Source organism: Rhinatrema bivittatum, chromosome 10 (assembly GCF_901001135.1).
Source record: "Rhinatrema bivittatum chromosome 10, aRhiBiv1.1, whole genome shotgun sequence".
Lineage (NCBI taxonomy): Eukaryota > Metazoa > Chordata > Amphibia > Gymnophiona > Rhinatrematidae > Rhinatrema > Rhinatrema bivittatum.
The window spans coordinates 26,562,266-26,578,627 of record NC_042624.1 but is presented as its reverse complement, the minus strand read 5'-3'; the positions used below and the strand labels follow the sequence as shown (position 1 = coordinate 26,578,627).

The 16,362-nt window shown below is 46.9% G+C and overlaps 1 protein-coding gene across 8 annotated transcripts in view; it reads right to left on the bottom strand.

The window, feature by feature from the left end:
* Positions 1–16,362, bottom strand: part of PRRC2C (proline rich coiled-coil 2C) — a 419,385-nt gene that overhangs the window by 15,903 nt on the left and 387,120 nt on the right. For all 8 annotated transcript variants that reach the window (XM_029618671.1, XM_029618666.1, XM_029618669.1 and 5 more), the window contains one exon: positions 7,229–7,358. In XM_029618671.1, the coding sequence (XP_029474531.1) occupies positions 7,229–7,358 (130 nt within the window). The remainder of the gene's footprint in view (positions 1–7,228; positions 7,359–16,362) is intronic.

The following is a 16,362-nucleotide window of genomic DNA, read 5'->3' as shown; positions in this document are numbered from 1 at the left end:
CTCTCTACATAAGGCCTGGAGCTCTGAAATTTGTCTCTCTGAGAAAATCACCACCAGGAAAACAGTCTTCAGGGTAAGGTCTTTCAAAGAAGCCCTTCTCAAAGGCAGGATCACATAGCACTCGAAGAACCAAATTAAGATTCCAGGACGGACAAATCCTAAAGACTGGAGGATGCAAATGCTTCGCTCCCTTAAGGAAACGTATTATGTCCGGATCGGACGTTAAAGGTCGTCCCTACAACCTACCCCTGAAACACCCAGGGCTGCCACCTGGACTCAGAGAATTATAGGCTAAGCCCTTTGACAAGCCCTCTTGCAAAAAAGCCAAGACTTGGGCAACATTCGCCTGTAAAGGATCAGCACCATGGACCCCACACCAGGACTCAAACAATCTCCAAACTCTGATATACCCCAAAGAAGTAGAGAATCTTCTAGCCTGAAGAAGAGTAGTAATCACTGGCTCTGAATACCCCTTCAAGTAGAAACGCTGCCTCTCAAAAGCCAGGCCACTAAACAGAAGCGATTAGCTTGTTCTGAAAAGATGTGTCCTTGAACACAGCACTCCCCCCAGGTGGCTTAACTGAATGGGCCCGTCTACCACTAGCTGAACTAGATCCACAAACCAAGAACGATGGCCACCGGTGCTACCAGGATCACTCTTCCTTGATGTTGCTCAATGCGATGCAACACTCGACTTACGAGTGGCCACAGGGAGAAGACATATAGCAGAAGCCTCCATGCCCAAGGCTGAACTATGGCATCAATCCCTGCAGAGCCGAACTCCCTCTGGTGGCTGAAAAACTAGGGATCACCCCACCTGCACCCAAATGAGCGCAAAGCCCTTCGCTGACAGCTCCCATTCCCCTGGGTCCAGCTGTTGTCTGCTAAGAAAATCTGCCTGTACATTGTCCACTCCTGTCACGTGAGAGGCTGCAAGCGCTGTTAGATGAAATTCCACTCAGGCAAAGAGTTCGTGAACCTCCTGAGCCACCAAGCGACTCTTCATTCCACCCTGCCAATTGATATAGACTACAGCTGTCGCATTGTTTGAGAACACACGTACCCATCTATCCCTGAATCCGAGGAAGAAAGCAGCAGCGCCCCCCCCGGACAGCCCGTTTCCAGATGGTTGATTGACCAGGATGCTTCCATTGGGGACCACTGCCCTTGGGCTGCAGATCCCTGACATATCGCTCACCAACCGCTGAGACTGGCATCCGTGGTCACTACTACCCAGTCTAGAACTTCCAGATCCACACCCTTGTCCAAATTGGGCTGAGACAGCCACAACAAGAGACTGATCCTGGATTCCTCCTAGAGTAGCAACGGTAGCTGAAATTCCTCCAACAATGGATTCCAACGGGACAGGAGCGCCTTCTGAAGAGGACGAATGTGCGCAAAAGCCCATGGCACCAAATCCAGTGTAGAAGCCATGAACCCTAGCACCCGTAAATAATCCCAGACTTTGGGGACTGGCAGATCCCATAGATGAACCACTTGCACCTGAAACTTGATCATCTTCTCTGGGGTAAGAAACATCCTGCCTAATCATTTCTCAGTTCTGTAATATTTTGTTTAATCTACAAACCTATTTCATAAATGTTATCTTCTGTTAGCAACCATTTGAACCGTTTCTGGAAACACTGTTAAACATCGTAACTTTGTAAACCGTTGAGATGGCAAAACTGAACGACGGTATATAAAGCTCGACAAATAAATAAATAAATAATTCAGTGCCAAATTGTGCTCCCAGATAATTCAAGGGCTGGAATGGTTCCAGATGGCTCTTTGCCAGGTTTATCACCCAGCCCAGGGATCTTAGACTTCTGTCATTAGCTGAATGGAAGAGTGACACTACCTCAGACTTTGCCCGAATTAGCCAATCGTCCAGGAACGGATGCACTAGTATCCCTTCTCTTCTGAGGGCCACCACCACCACCACCATTTATTTATTTAAAAGGTTTTGTATACCGCAAATTGGACATTGGCATGACAGTCTAAGCGGTTTAGAAATAAAACATACATAATTCAAAGTAACGATTCAAAAAACAATAAAACATACCTCTTAAAAATTACATTTAACGTTAAAATACATAGTAGTTAGATTTGATAATGGTTGCGTGGGAGATTATTATTAATATGATAAAAGTCTATCAGATGATTGTATATGCCTTGGTGAAAAGATGTGTTTTTAAAGCTTTCTTAAATTCTTTGGTGTTTGCCATTAAACGAATTGCCTTGGGAAGCGCGTTCCAGAGGATTGGTCCAGCAATCGAAAAAGCACAATTGCGTGTCAATTCCAAGTGTGCTAATTTTACTGATGGAATTTCCAGAATTCCTTTATCCATTGAACATAAGTGCCTAACTGGTTTGTAAATTCTTAAAAGTGTACAAAGCCATACTGAATTGGTGTTATATAATAAATTATGTATAATTGTAAGAATTTTATAAGTAATACAATAGGATATTGGCAACCAATGTAAGTGTTGTAAAACACTTTGTAAACATTCTTGGTGCAGAAGCCAGCCCGAAGGGAAGAGCTTGAAACTGAAATGCTCTAACACCATAAAGCAAAGAAACTTCTGATGGTCTGCTCTGATGGGAATGTGGAGATCTGCCGCCATTAGATCCAAGAAGACTAGAAATCCTCCCTTGCACAATGCTGCAATCACTGTCCGCAACATTTCCATCCAAAAACAAAGCATGCGCAAGACTGCGTTGACTCTTTGCAGATCTAGAATGGGCCAAAACGAGCCCTCCTTCTTGGGAACCATGAAGTACACAGAATACCTTCCTTGACCTTGCTCCTCTTGCAGCACTGGGATGATGGCTTCCAATCGCTGCAGCTATAGATGAGTGTCCCGCACTGCTGCCCGCTTGACAGGCGAAGCGCAATGGGACACCACAAAGGCCTCTTTGAGGGGATTGACAAAATTCTAAGATGTAGCCGTCCCTTATTACTTCCAGAACCCACTAGTCGGAAGTGGTTCTGGTCTACGCCTCGTAAAAACAAGACAACCTTCCTCCGACAGCCACCAGGGAGGAGTGAACCAGCTCACCTTCACTGGGCAGGCAACCCTGTGCTGCACTATCTCTGGTTGGCCTACGGGCTTCTCGAAAGGTCTGTCTTACCAAACCCTGCCTTTTGCGTGGATCCGGAAGAACTTCTGTTGGAGCAAAATCTCAACTCACAGAAGCGAGCATGCGGCGGAAATGTCTTCTTGCTTCTTTTATTATCCTCAGGCAATCTATTCCCTTTAGAATCCACCAAATGCTTCATCAGCTTCTCCAGGTCCTCCCCAAACAACAACTTTCTTTTGAAGGGGAGATTACAAAGCTGTGCGTTTGACCACACATCTGCTGACCAATTATGTAACCACAGGAGTCTGTGAGTAGCTAAGGACACCTCTCCAAATGATTCAGAACACGGCAGCAAGAATCCTAACAAACAAGAGGAGAAGAGATCACATTACGCCAGTCCTTAAGGACCTGCACTGGTTGCCAATCCACTACAGAATAATCCATAAATCTCTCACCACAATCTACAAAAATATTCATGGACTGGCTCCACTCCATCTACAAACAGAACTCAAAAAACACTCCTCCAACAGACCCATCAGAGAAACATACAGAGAATATCTACAGGTACCACACGCCAATACCACCCAACATATAACATTGAGAGACTGGGCCTTCTCTACAGCAGGCCCACCACTATGGAACTCAATCCCCTTAGATTTACGACAGGAACCATGTCTTCCAACCTTCAGAAAAAGACTTAAAACATGGCTGTTCAGGAAAGCCTTTCCGGACCCTTACTGATTCTCCTACACCAAAATACAGCAAGACTGATCATCATCTATTAAACTGATATAGACATTAACAACCACCGCAAAGTTCTACTTCTTGTTAAACTTCTATCATCCTCTTCTTCTACTCCCAGTTAGAATCATCCCTGTTTTATTGTAACTTCTTTTTCTGAGCACTTGTTATAATTTGTTATAAGTTGTTATAAGTTGTAATGTATACGCTCAAGTTAGTTATGTATTGCTCACCCCTTGTTTTATGTAAACCGACATGATACGAACTCCGTGAATGCCGGTATAGAAAAAAACACAAATAAATAAATAAATATTCCTGGCCGAATTGTGAAGCATATTATAGAGGGCATCTGCCACATAGGCCATCCTGCCTCCAACTGAGCATCCTGGCCAAGATCAGCAGAGCCCCCCTGAGGTCTTTTCCTACGCCTTCTGCACTCAGTACAAACAAGTCCTCTGCATTAGACTAGTGCAGATCGTAACTCTATGGCTCAGAGCCAAGACCTCAAACAGCTTCTTTAACAGGAATTCCAGCTTCTGGTCTTGGACATCCTTTAATGCCTCAGACCCTGCCACAGGGATGGTTGTCTTCTTCCTCACCACAGACACCACTGCATCCACCTTTGGAAGCTTCCAAAGCTCCAAGGTTTCCTCTGGCAGGGGATAACAACCTGGCAAACTTTAATCCTGCTTGGGAAATCCCATTCCTGATCAATCAGCTTCTTCACCTTCTTCAGTAAAGGGAAGGCCTTCGGTGATCCATGCAGCTTGTCCAACATCGGGTTTACCCCCTGGTTGTCTGAATCCTCTTGCACAAACGTGATCCCCAGCTCCTCCAGAACCTGAGGGATGAGAAGCCGCAACTCCTCCTTATGGAATAACCTGACCACCTTTCTGCAGAAGAACATCCTCCACATCTGGGTCACCACTCACCAGGCCAGCTGCAGTCACTATGCGGATCCCCCTGAGGATCATCGCCGTCAGAATCTTCAGAGTCCTCTGCTCGTGACTGATCCAGGCCCAATAGGCGCAAAATGCCCCCCGACTTCGGAGGCGCTTCAGCTCGAGACTTCTTAGCCTTGCCTTGGGTTCTCTGTGTGGCTGGCCACTTACCTGCTAGTTCCTTCTTGGCGAGGTAGGTAGGCCTCATGCAATAACAAAACAAAATCCTTGGAAAATCTATCACGGGCCCCCTGCTCTGCAGCTGCCATGTCCTCCCCTGGTCCTGCTGGCACCTCTCCAGATTCCTGGTGCACTGGAGGGGAGCCTCTGTACTCCCTGTCTATGGCAGGGCTCCTGCCATGTGGAGCCAAAATGGCCACTGTCTCTTTCACCCCCTGGGGCCTCCTGTACAGGGCCTGCCGCACAGGTGCATCTGCCTGCTTATCCCTCTGCTGACGCTCCCTTGCCTCCAGAGGTACAGCCAGTGCAGAGGACAGCTGCACTGAGATGGGATCGTTTCCTCCTGCAGGCCTGACAGACTTTCCCACACTTTGCAGGAAGCGGCATGATCAGCAAAGTAGCTAAAAATAACCACGAATGGGAGCGAAGAAAAACAGACACTGTCCCAGCTCAGAGTGCTGAAAAACAGCAAGAGCCATGCGGGTTCCCTGCACATCCTGATACCAAGATCAGGCCTGCCCGACACTCCCCCCCCCCACCCCAAGAAATAGCCTCCCAAGCAGCCCAGAAAAAACAAAAAAAAGTTATACTTTCCTGTTTCTGGGTGTTCCTGGCTGCTGCAGATGGCCGGATTGGGTGAGAAGGCCTCGGGGGAGCGAGGGAACCAGGACCCTTGGCTTTCCCTCCCCCTGGAATCAAGGGTTGAGCTTGGCCAGGGAAGTATAACTCCCCGTTTGCCCTGCTCAACCAGAGGGATAGCCCATGAAGGAATCTAACATCTTCACTTCAGTCTTCTCTTTAAAACCTATTCTATCCTAAAACTATATCTTTTCTCCTTTTTTTTTTTAAACTAAGATCAGACTGCAGGTTTGCACCTCTACCATTTGCTGGAGACAGAGAAATACTGAGGGTCTGCAGGAGGCACTCTCGATTAAGTAGCAGTGCCTGAAAAGTTTTTCTTCTCTGCATCCATCTGCTGGTAGGGATGCAAAATCCACTTGACTGGACTGATCTGGGGTATGAACAGGAACGAGAAAGATTGCCCCAGATCTTACATTTGCACAGTCTAACAGCAATTCCATTGCATACATTAACATGATCAAAAATACAGGCAGAAAAAGAGAAGAGAGTGTCAGTCAATCAAGCAATTTCATTCTCTGAACTCTTCATAGTGCTTTCGAATACCATTACTAAGTACTTTTGCAATACAATATTGATGTAAGTAAAGGTTGTTATAGCTTTTACACACTGGTCAGCAGGAGACTAGAAGTGACCAAAAATCATGCTGCATCTTTAGTCAGAAAACACTGTCCACAGTAAACCCTCAGCCACTGTACCAGAGGCGACCATCTGCCTGACATCTAAGCCATCACAACTAGTCCTGTAAAACAAATGATTAAAAACAAAAAACATCCATCGCGATTAGAAGTCTTCCCCAAATCTGGGAATCTGTCATACTATTGTATGGGCAATTTCAATTCAAAGTTATAAATTAAAAACATCTATTAAAATATGCAGAAGAGGTCCCAATTTCACCGGAAACGGTTTTAGCTGTAATCCTCCCCATATACCTTTTTCAAAATTTTATATAGCAATCACAAAACACACCTTTCAACATGAAACGTGAGCAGGATTTGTAACCAGGATGCAGAATTTTGATTTTTCTGACCATCTCTTTACCAACACTGAATGACCAACACTGTGACAGAAAAACCACATCTATGTAGCAGCTGTCTTACAAGACACACTTTCCTCTTTCTTGCTGCTGTGTAAGTACGGTGTACACAACTTCTCACTAAAATGCAGGAAGCCCAGAAACCTGATCCAGGTCTTGTACCTGTCATATGAAATTAATTCTGCAATATAATCTTTTCAGAATCTGAAATAAGATTTGTTCTATTTTCTCTCCTACTTCAAGACCATACTAACATACATGTTAAAGAGCAGCAGTAATTCATTCTTGCACTCATTATAGTTTTGCCTCAACTTAAGTTTTTGAAGTTCCTGCCTGCACTTATCCAGAATATTTCTCAGCTATCTGCTTTACAATTATGCTGCAAAAGCACATGCAGTCATAGGAAAGCCAAGGCTGGCGCTGCATGACTTAACTGCTTCTAAGGGAATGGGAAAGAGCTGCTATGTTATTTACTGGATTACAAATAGATCAATGTACATTCAAGAGATCTCTCCCTCAAGTGCTCCTTTAGCCTTCTCATGAGCTCCATACTACCCCATTTCTTGTTACCATCCTAAAACAGATTTTGAACCAATGCTCAGCGACCTACCTGTGGTGGGAACTGAGCAGGAAAGGGTTGTGCCATCCTCACTCCTGCAGCAGCCGTTGCAAACTGATGCTTCTGGTAGACAATGCTGTTCAATTTACTGGTCTGGCTGTTGGGACTTGTAGAACTGGCCCTGGGAAGAAAGGAGGTCTGCTAATAACCTGGTTTTACCTTTTTTATGAACATGTAAAAAAAAAATGTATTTATGAATTTTCCATAAACATTTCAAGAAAATCACTTGAATTGCAAACAAAGACAAAAAAAGAAAATACATTCTCAATGGGAAAAAAGAAAGAGGAAATTGGAAATATCTGTCTCTCATAATCCAAGTCCACAACCTCAGGGAACTTTCTTTCCAATCATTACAAAATAAGAACTAGCATATACAGGGCCCATACCCAATATAAACACTCATTGCTAGAATCTTTCACAGAGTCTGAAGCAATAGGAGAAGAACTTAAGACAGACGGTGCTTTATCGCTCAGAAAAAAGGAAAGCTGTGCAGGTAAAAATAAATAAATAAATAAATATATGAAGCATTCTAGTATTTAATAATACATTTGTGGGGAAACCTGAGGAGGGAAAAAAAGCACTCAGTTCTAGTACTCTGGGCTTTAACAATAAGAACTGTCTCTTCTTCCTTTGGGTCTATCTTGCCAAATCCAGATAAAGACAAACTTTGAGATCCAGAAACATGACCATACAATGACGAACACATCTTTAATATTCATTCTCGGTAGGACTCCAAGAGAAAGAGTTGCTTACCTGTAACAGGTGTTCTCACAGGACAGCAGGATGTTAGTCCTCACATATGGGTGACATCATCAGGATGGTGTTCCCAATCACGGAACACTTTTGTCAAAGTTTCTAGAATTTTTGACTGGCCCTACTGGGCATGCCCAGCATGGTACCAACCCTGCATCCAGCAGGGGTCCCCCCTTCAGTCTCATGTCTAGTAAAAAGTATGTGCGAAAAATAAAACAAATCGCAAGCGTACCCAACTCCGCGGGGTGGCGGGTGAGTTCCGTGAGAACACCTGTTACAGGTAAGCAACTCTGCTTTCTCACAGGACAAGCAAGATGGTAGTCCTCACATATGGGTGAATAGCGAGCTGAGGATGCCCGAGCAATGTACCAAAAGCACCCAAAGGCGTGCAACTGGCACAACAGGGGTGACTTTGGAAGAGGGCATCCTGAAATTCCCAGCGGGCCGTTGGAAGGAAGTTGGGTATTAAGCTGAGAACAAATTGCGCAGGACAGACTGGCCAAAGATAGTGTCTTGGATGCCAGCCTTGTCCAGGCAATAATGAGCTGCAAAGGTGTGGAGAGAACTCCATGTAGCAGCCCTGTAAATGTCAGCAAGAGGTACAGACCGAAGAAGAGCTATCGATGTTGCCATTGCTCTAATAGAGTGTGCTTTAACGCGTCCCTGGAGTGGAAGGCCTGGTTGTTGGTAGCAGAAGGAAATACAGTCCGCCAGCCAGGAGGACAGGGTCTGCTTTCCCACTGGGATTCCCAGTTTAATTTTATCAAAGGAGACAAATAGCTGGGTGGACTTCCTATGGCCTGCAGTGCGTTCCAAATAAAAGGCCAGCACACGCTTGCAGTCCAAGGAATGCAGAGCCTGCTCACCTGGATGTGAGTGGGGTTTTGGCAAGAAAGTAGGCAAAACTATGGATTGATTTAAATGGAACTCAGAGACTACTTTCGGTAGAAATTTAGGATGAGTGCGAAGGTCCAACTGATCATGAAGAAATTTTGTGTAAGGGGGATAAGTAACCAACACCTGTAGCTCACTGAAGCTGTATGGATCCCAGTGTGAATCTGAGGAACGGTTCCAGACAGGATAGTGCTTGAAGCTCAGAGATGCGACGGGCTGAACATATTGCCACTAGGAATGCAGTCTTCAAGGTCAGGAGCCGTAGAGACAGATCGTGTGTAGGTCTGAAGGAAGTTCCCGCTAGGAAGTCTAGTACTATTTTGAGATTCTATAGGGGCACCGGCCACTTTAGTGGAAGTCGGATTTGCTTGACCCCTCTCAGGAAGTGGGAAACGCCATATTGTGATGATAGACTGATGCCGTCCACTTTGGCTCTGAAGCAGGCCAGCGTGGCCACCTGAATCTTGAGGGAGTTGAGAGACAATCCCTTCTTCAAGCCGTCCTGCAGAAATTCCAGGATCATGGGGATTTTGACTGTTCGCGGAAGGATATCGCAGTCCTCACACCAGGCTTCGCATATTTTCCATATTCGTATGTAAGTTAGAGACGTGGAAAACTTGGTGCTCGGAGCAAGGTGTCAATCATTGCCTTAGAGTATCCGCTCATCTTCAGGCGACTCCTCTCAATGGCCAGACCGTAAGAGAGAATAGAGTTGGGTCTTCGTGGGGGATTGGTCCTTGCCGGAGAAGGTCCCTGTGTGCAGGTAGGCACAGAGGGTTCTCCGCAAGAAGTCTTCGCATGTCTGCATACCATGGCCTTCTTGGTCAGTCCGGGGCCACTAGAAGTACTAGCCCCCTGTGGTGTTCTCTCTTGTGGATGATCCCGCCCAGTAGTGGCCATGGGGGAAAGGCGTACAAGCAGGTCTTCCTGTGGCCAGGTCTGGACGAGGACGTCTATTCCCTGGGATTGTGGTTCTCGTCTGCGGCTGAAGAACTTGGGAACTTGGGCGTTGGACCAGGTTGCCAGGAGATCCATGGCTGGGGTTCCCCAGTGGTTTACTATCAACTGGATGGCTGTGGTAGACAGCGTCCATTCCCCTGGGTCTAGACTCTCTCTGCTGAGGAGGTTCCCAGTGACTTTGTCTTTTCCAGCGATGTGGATGGCTGAGATCCCTTGCAGGTTTGCTTCCGCCCACGCCATTAGGGGGTCTATTTCCAGGGACACCTGTTGGCTTCTGGTTCCTCCCTGGCAGTTGATGTAGGCAACTGTTGTGGCGTTGTCAGACATGACTCTTACAGATTCGCCCCGGAGTCTGTGACTGAATTTTAGGCAGGCTAGTCTGAATGCTCGGGCTTCCAGTCTGTTTATGTTCCATCCCGACTCTTCATTGTCCCATTGCCCCTGGGCCATCAGTTCCTGGCAGTGGGCTCCCCACCCCTGCAGGCTCGCATCAATGGTGAGCAAGATCCAGGTCGATGGGGATAGTCTTACTCCCTTGCTCAGATGGTCTTCCTGTAGCCACCATTGGAGCTGGGTCCAAACCTCTGCCGGTAGCTGGAGGCCAATGGAGTAGCTCTGGGACATTGGGTTCCATCGTGACAGTAGGGAACGTTATAGTGGGTGCATGTGGGCCCTTGCCCATGGGACGACTTCTAGGGTTGATGTCATGAGATCGAGAACTTGGAGGTAGTCCCATACCTTGGGGTGAGTATAGTTCAACAGTTTTTGCAATTGGTCCATTAGTTTCCTTCTCCTTGTAGGGGGAACAACAACCCTGTCTTGTTTGGTGTCGAACCGGACTCCCAGGTACTCTAGCGATTGGGAGGGCTGCAGGCAGCTCTTGGCTGTGTTGACAACCCACCCGAGAATCTGCAAGAGACTGACTCTGGTGGTCGCCTGGTGACTTTCCTCTGGAGATTTTACCCTGATCAGCCAATCGTCCAGATACGGATGTACGAGGATGTCTTCTTTCTTCAGCGTCGCTGCTACTACCAGCATGATTTTGGTGAATGTCCGAGGAGCAGTAGCTAGTCCGAAGGGTAGTGCCCGGAACTGGTCATGATGGTCCAGTATTGCAAAGCAAAGGAAGCGCTGATGGTCGTGGTGGACCGGGATGTGGCGATAGGCTTCAGATAGGAATTCTCCCAGTGTACTGCCCTTATGACCGAGCGTAGATTTTCCATGCGGAAGTGCGGTACCTTCAGGTAGCGATTGACAGTCTTGAGGTCCAGGATGGCCTGGATCGTTCCCTCCTTCTTGGGAACGATAAAATAGATGGAATAGTGACCAGTATTTTGTTGATGCATGGGCACAGAGGTTATCGCCTTTAAGCTGAGTAGTTTTGTCAGTGTGGTTTCCACTGCCATCCCCTTGGACAGGGAGTGGCACGGTGATCTCACAAATTTGTCTGGAGGGATGGTGTGGAAGTCCAGATAGTATCCCCTCTCGAATCATGGTTAGGACCCACTTGTCTGACATTATCTCGACCCATCTTTGGTAGAAGAGAGTAAGTCTTCCCCCTTTTGGCTTCTTCCTGTGGATGAGTCTGTTGATTCTCATAGTGGGGTGCGGCCGGGGCCTGTACCTGAGCTGGCTCCCCCCTCTTGTTGTGTGTGTTCCAAAAGGACTGGGCCCTGCCAGTGCGGCAAGGTGCTTGGTATGTGTTTTTGTACGGTCTAAAACGCTGGGCTCCTCTGCCCTTGGTTCTTCGGAGAGAGGAGCGCTGGGTTCTTTTGTTCATGTCCTTCGGTAACCGGGGTATTGAGGATTCGTCCTATTTGTTGGCTAACTTCTCCAGTTCACTTCCGAACAGGAGGGATCCTTTATAAGGCATTCTCGTGAGTTTCATCCTGGAGGTCGCGTCGGCTAACCAATTTCGGAGCCATATTTGCCTTCTGGCGGCCACTATGGATGAGACGTCCCTTGCTGAGGTGCACAACAGATCAGAGGTCGCATCCGTGAGGAAAGATATCGCTGGTTCTAATATTTCGGCGGAAGTGGTTGCCTCCCTGGAGAGCAAGCAAGCAGGCACGTGTCACAATGGCGCAGCAGGAGGCAATCTACAGGGTCATTGCTGCGACATGAAATGACTGTTTAAGGATAAGAACAAGCCATACTGGGTCAGACCAAGGGTCATTCAAGCCCAGCAGCCTGTTTCCAACAGTGGCCAATCCAGGCCATAAGAACCTGACAAGTACCCAAAAACTAAGTCTATTCCATGTTACCGTTGCTAGTAATAGCAGTGGCTATTTTCTAAGACAACTTAATTAATAGCAGGTAATGGACTTCACCTCCAAGAACACAGATACTAACTGCACTAACCACATCCTCTGGCAACAAATTCCAGAGTTTAATTGTGCATTGAGTAAAAAAGAACTTTCTCCGATTAGTTTTAAATGTGCCACATGCTAACTTCATGGAGTGCCCCCTAGTCTTTTTATTATCCGAAAGAGTAAATAACCAATTCACATCTACCTGTTCTAGACCTCTCATGATTTTTATTTTATTTTATTTATTTAGGTTTTTTATATACTGGCATTCATGACAACAGTCACATCATGCTGGTTCACAGTAAAACAGGGGTGCATAATAAACTTCAAACTGGAACTATGGTGCGGAAAAAAGCAGTTACATATAACAAGGGTAGATGAACAATTTTAAACACCTCTATCATATCCCCCCCCTCAGCTGTCTCTTCTCCAAGCTGAAAAGTCCTAAGCTCTTTAGTCTTTCCGCATAGGGGAGCTGTTCCATTCCCCTTATTTTGGTAGCCCTTCTCTGTACCTTCTCCATCGCAATTATATATTTTTTGAGATGCGGCGACCAGAATTGTACACAGTATTCAAGGTGCGGTCTCACCATGGAGCGATACAGAGGCATTATGACATTTTCTGTTTTATTCACCATTCCCTTTCTAATAATTCCCAACATTCTGTTTGCTTTTTTTGACTGCCGCAGCACACTGAACTGACAATTTCAATGTGTTATCCATTATGATGCCTAGATCTCTTTCTTGGGTGGTAGCTCCTAATATGGAACCTAACATTGTGTAACTATAGAATGGCTTATTTTCCCCTATATGCATCACCTTGCACTTATCCACCTATCTAGGTGATGCGTGAGGTCCGCCACCTTCGCACCAGGTAGGCATGTTACCAGGTGATCGTCACGCCTGCCAGCCACCCAGCTATCTACATTCCTAATAATTGAATCACCAACGATGACGGCCGACCTAACCATTCTCTCCTGGGCAGTAGGCCTTGGGGAGATATCCTCGGTGCGAAAGGACAATGCATCACCTGGAGAGCAGGTCCTTGCTACAGGATCCTTTCCTGCTGCACCCGGTTGATGCTCTCCAATCATGAGACCTTCTTCCTCCAAGGAAGCACTAGGCCTGCCAGTCTGAAGTTGGGACTTGGCTACTATGTCCCTGAAGGTCTCATCTATATACCTCTCTGTCTGCCTCAGCTCCTCCAGGTCTGCCACTCTAGCCTCCAGAGATCGGACTTGTTCTCTGAGAGCCAGGAGCTCTTTGCATCGCATGCACATGTACAACTTCTCACTGGCGGGTAAAAAATCATACATTTTATTTATTTATTTATTTATTTAGTGTTTTTCTATACCGGCATTCATGATAAAGTATCACATCATGCTGGTTTACAATTAACAAGGGGTGTAAAAGAACTTGAAACCTGGAACAGGTGAATAGAAATCATGAAGTTACAATAAAACAGGGCTATTCAAACTGGAGAAGAAGAAGCAGCTAGAGAAATTTAACAGAACAAGGAGAAATTATGTACAATGTGACACTCGATGCAAAAGACTGGGAAGCCCCCCTCTTGTTGCTGCCTTTATCTCAATTTTGTTCAGTTCCTAGTTAAGTTTTAGGTTGCTATGGGAGTAGGAATGTGTCTAATTAACGTCCTTTAAATGTATTAGTGAATTCACAATATGTCTGGTAGTGGCCTACAAGGGACTGATCAAACTCTCAATAAAGTATTTTTTTTTTTGTGAAAGTGGCACCTGCCTATAAATTAAAGGATGAGCTAGGGTTGGGAAATCCAAACAGTCTAACTTCAGTTAGTCAGCCAGAGGGACTCACTGCTCTCTTGATTACTCTTGATTATCAAATGTTGGTACCTAATCAAACCAAATCACATTACCTCAACACCTTTCCAAGGTGAGTAACTGAATTGAACTTTTCAACCTTTTTACTTAGATATACACTGCTCCTAGCTTATTTCTAGCTTCTGGCTAATTTTTTTTTTTAAATACAAACAAACACTCAGTTCTGCTTACTAGGTGCCTTACAGACTTTTAAAAATAAACACACTAACTACTGCTCACTAGCTGCCTTACTGACTGACCACTTAAAAATACAAACAGTCTAAGCCGGGCAAAAGCTTGGGCATCCTTGAGTGCAGCTCCTCCTTCGACTGGGATGGTAGTGCACTTTGAGTGCAGACCATGGCGTCCACTTTGGGGAACCCTAGGAGTTCTTTGGCTGTGGGTTCCAGGCGGTATAGGGCTTCTAGGGCCCATCCTCCTTAGCATTCCATTCCAGGTCAATCAGTTGTTGTATGGCCTGCTGCATTAGACATAGCATGAGGCCTGACGGAGGCCGACCAAAACTGGGTTCGTCTTTGGCTCCACCGTGGTACTGGTGCCAGGAATGACCAGCATCTTCAGGCTCAGACACACGAGATCTGGTAACTCGTCTTTGGAGAAGAATTGCATCATGGTTTGGTATGGTTCCATCCCTGGAGGGATTTCCCCTTCCTCCAGGGAGTCAGGCTCTTCCCCCAAGGTGTCTTTGTCCCATAGGAGGAGGCTTTTGCCCGGCTTAGGCACTTCTTGGGGGGGGGGGGGGGGGCCCCAAGAAGGGCTTGGAAGGTCTTGCCCTTCTGGTGGAGACTGTGGCTGTGTCGCAGGCCGTACCGATTGCGCCTGGACAAAGGTTTACAGCCCTTTGAAGAATTCCACCCAGGAAAAGGTCCCTGGGTCCATATTGAATCCAGTGGAGTTCCCCGAGGTGCCCATCTGAGGAGGGTCCGAGCTGGAGATAGAGGTACGGGGTACTATCATTGGTGGAGCCGGATTCCTGTACTGGCTGAGGAGGGCCTTGATTCGGTTCCCCCAGAGTCTCTTTGCACTGCAGGCATAGGGCGGAGGCCACTTCGGGTTACGTAGCTCTCAGGTGGCAAGTTGGGCAGAGGGCTTGTCCCTTGGCTTTCTTGGCCAGCGGTGCCATGATTTGTACGTGTGGAATGGCTCAAAACTCGTCTGTGCGCACGCCGGGAGACTTAGTTGTGTGCTCTGGGTGCGCAGACGATGTGCGTGCAGGCCGCTATTGGTGCGCTTAGCGGGGATGCACGCGCCGCTGTGCACACAGGCCTATCTGTGCGCCTGGCACAGATGCGCCCAGCTCAGTTGAGTGGGCAATGCGGCGATCAAAGGAGGGATATGGTGCAGACGACCACGTGGGCAAGATGGCGACCCCCCCCAGAGGGTCTCCACGTGTGAGGACCCTCGCACCAGATCGGGGTCTAGCCTGGACGGGGCTGCTCAACCCGATTTAACAGACGCCGGAAGGACGGTCTGTGCGGCTAACCGAGCCTCGGAGACCGGAGACTTAAAGAAAGTTTTCTACCTTACCTTGTCTCGGCGCTTCCCGGTCTCATGCCGGGTGGTCTCCGGCTGCGGGGGGGAGAGGGAAAATACCTTCACCGCCGCACTCGGTATCGCACCCGCTGCCTCTTAGCCACTCTGGGGGCTAAGTCCATGCCGGGACCGAGGCTTACCTCTGAGGGATCTCAGAAATCACCTCAGGAATTCTTGACTGGGGGAGGGACCCTTAGGTATCACCGCAGGAGAACGAGGCTCATTTGTAGAGGTAAGATTTTTTTCTTCTTTGGTTTGGATTTTCTAACACTGTGCAAGTGTATGTAGTGTCCCTAACTGCTTAGGAGAAGGAGAGATACTGAAGAGCTAAGCTTCCTGTACGGGCATATGTAGGCTGACATCAGATTGAAATCTGACTCAGTCTCCCAACTGCTATCAGGAGAGCACAATACCCATTGGTCCTGAGTCCATCTGCTACATGCTAGGAAATCTTTAATTTTAATTTATTTAATAACATCTACAGTACTGTGTGTTTATATGTTTTACAGGACAAGGATTAATGCCTAGTCCTCACTTTATTGTACACCGATGTGAAGTGCAAACAAATGTTCGGTATATAAAAATGCAAAATAAATGAATAAATAACTGAGCTACCATCCCCTGCTGAGGAGCCTGTTAGGGGAGTTCCAAATTCAGATGCCCCATCTGAGATATCTTTACCCAGACCTACCTCCGGCTGGGAAGAACCAGGCTTAGCGAAATCAGAGAAAGACAAGTTACCCTGAACCTCCAAACAGCGCTGGCACAATTCGGCGGGCACTCCTGGCTGAGACGCATGAATATGACAAGCAGTGCAA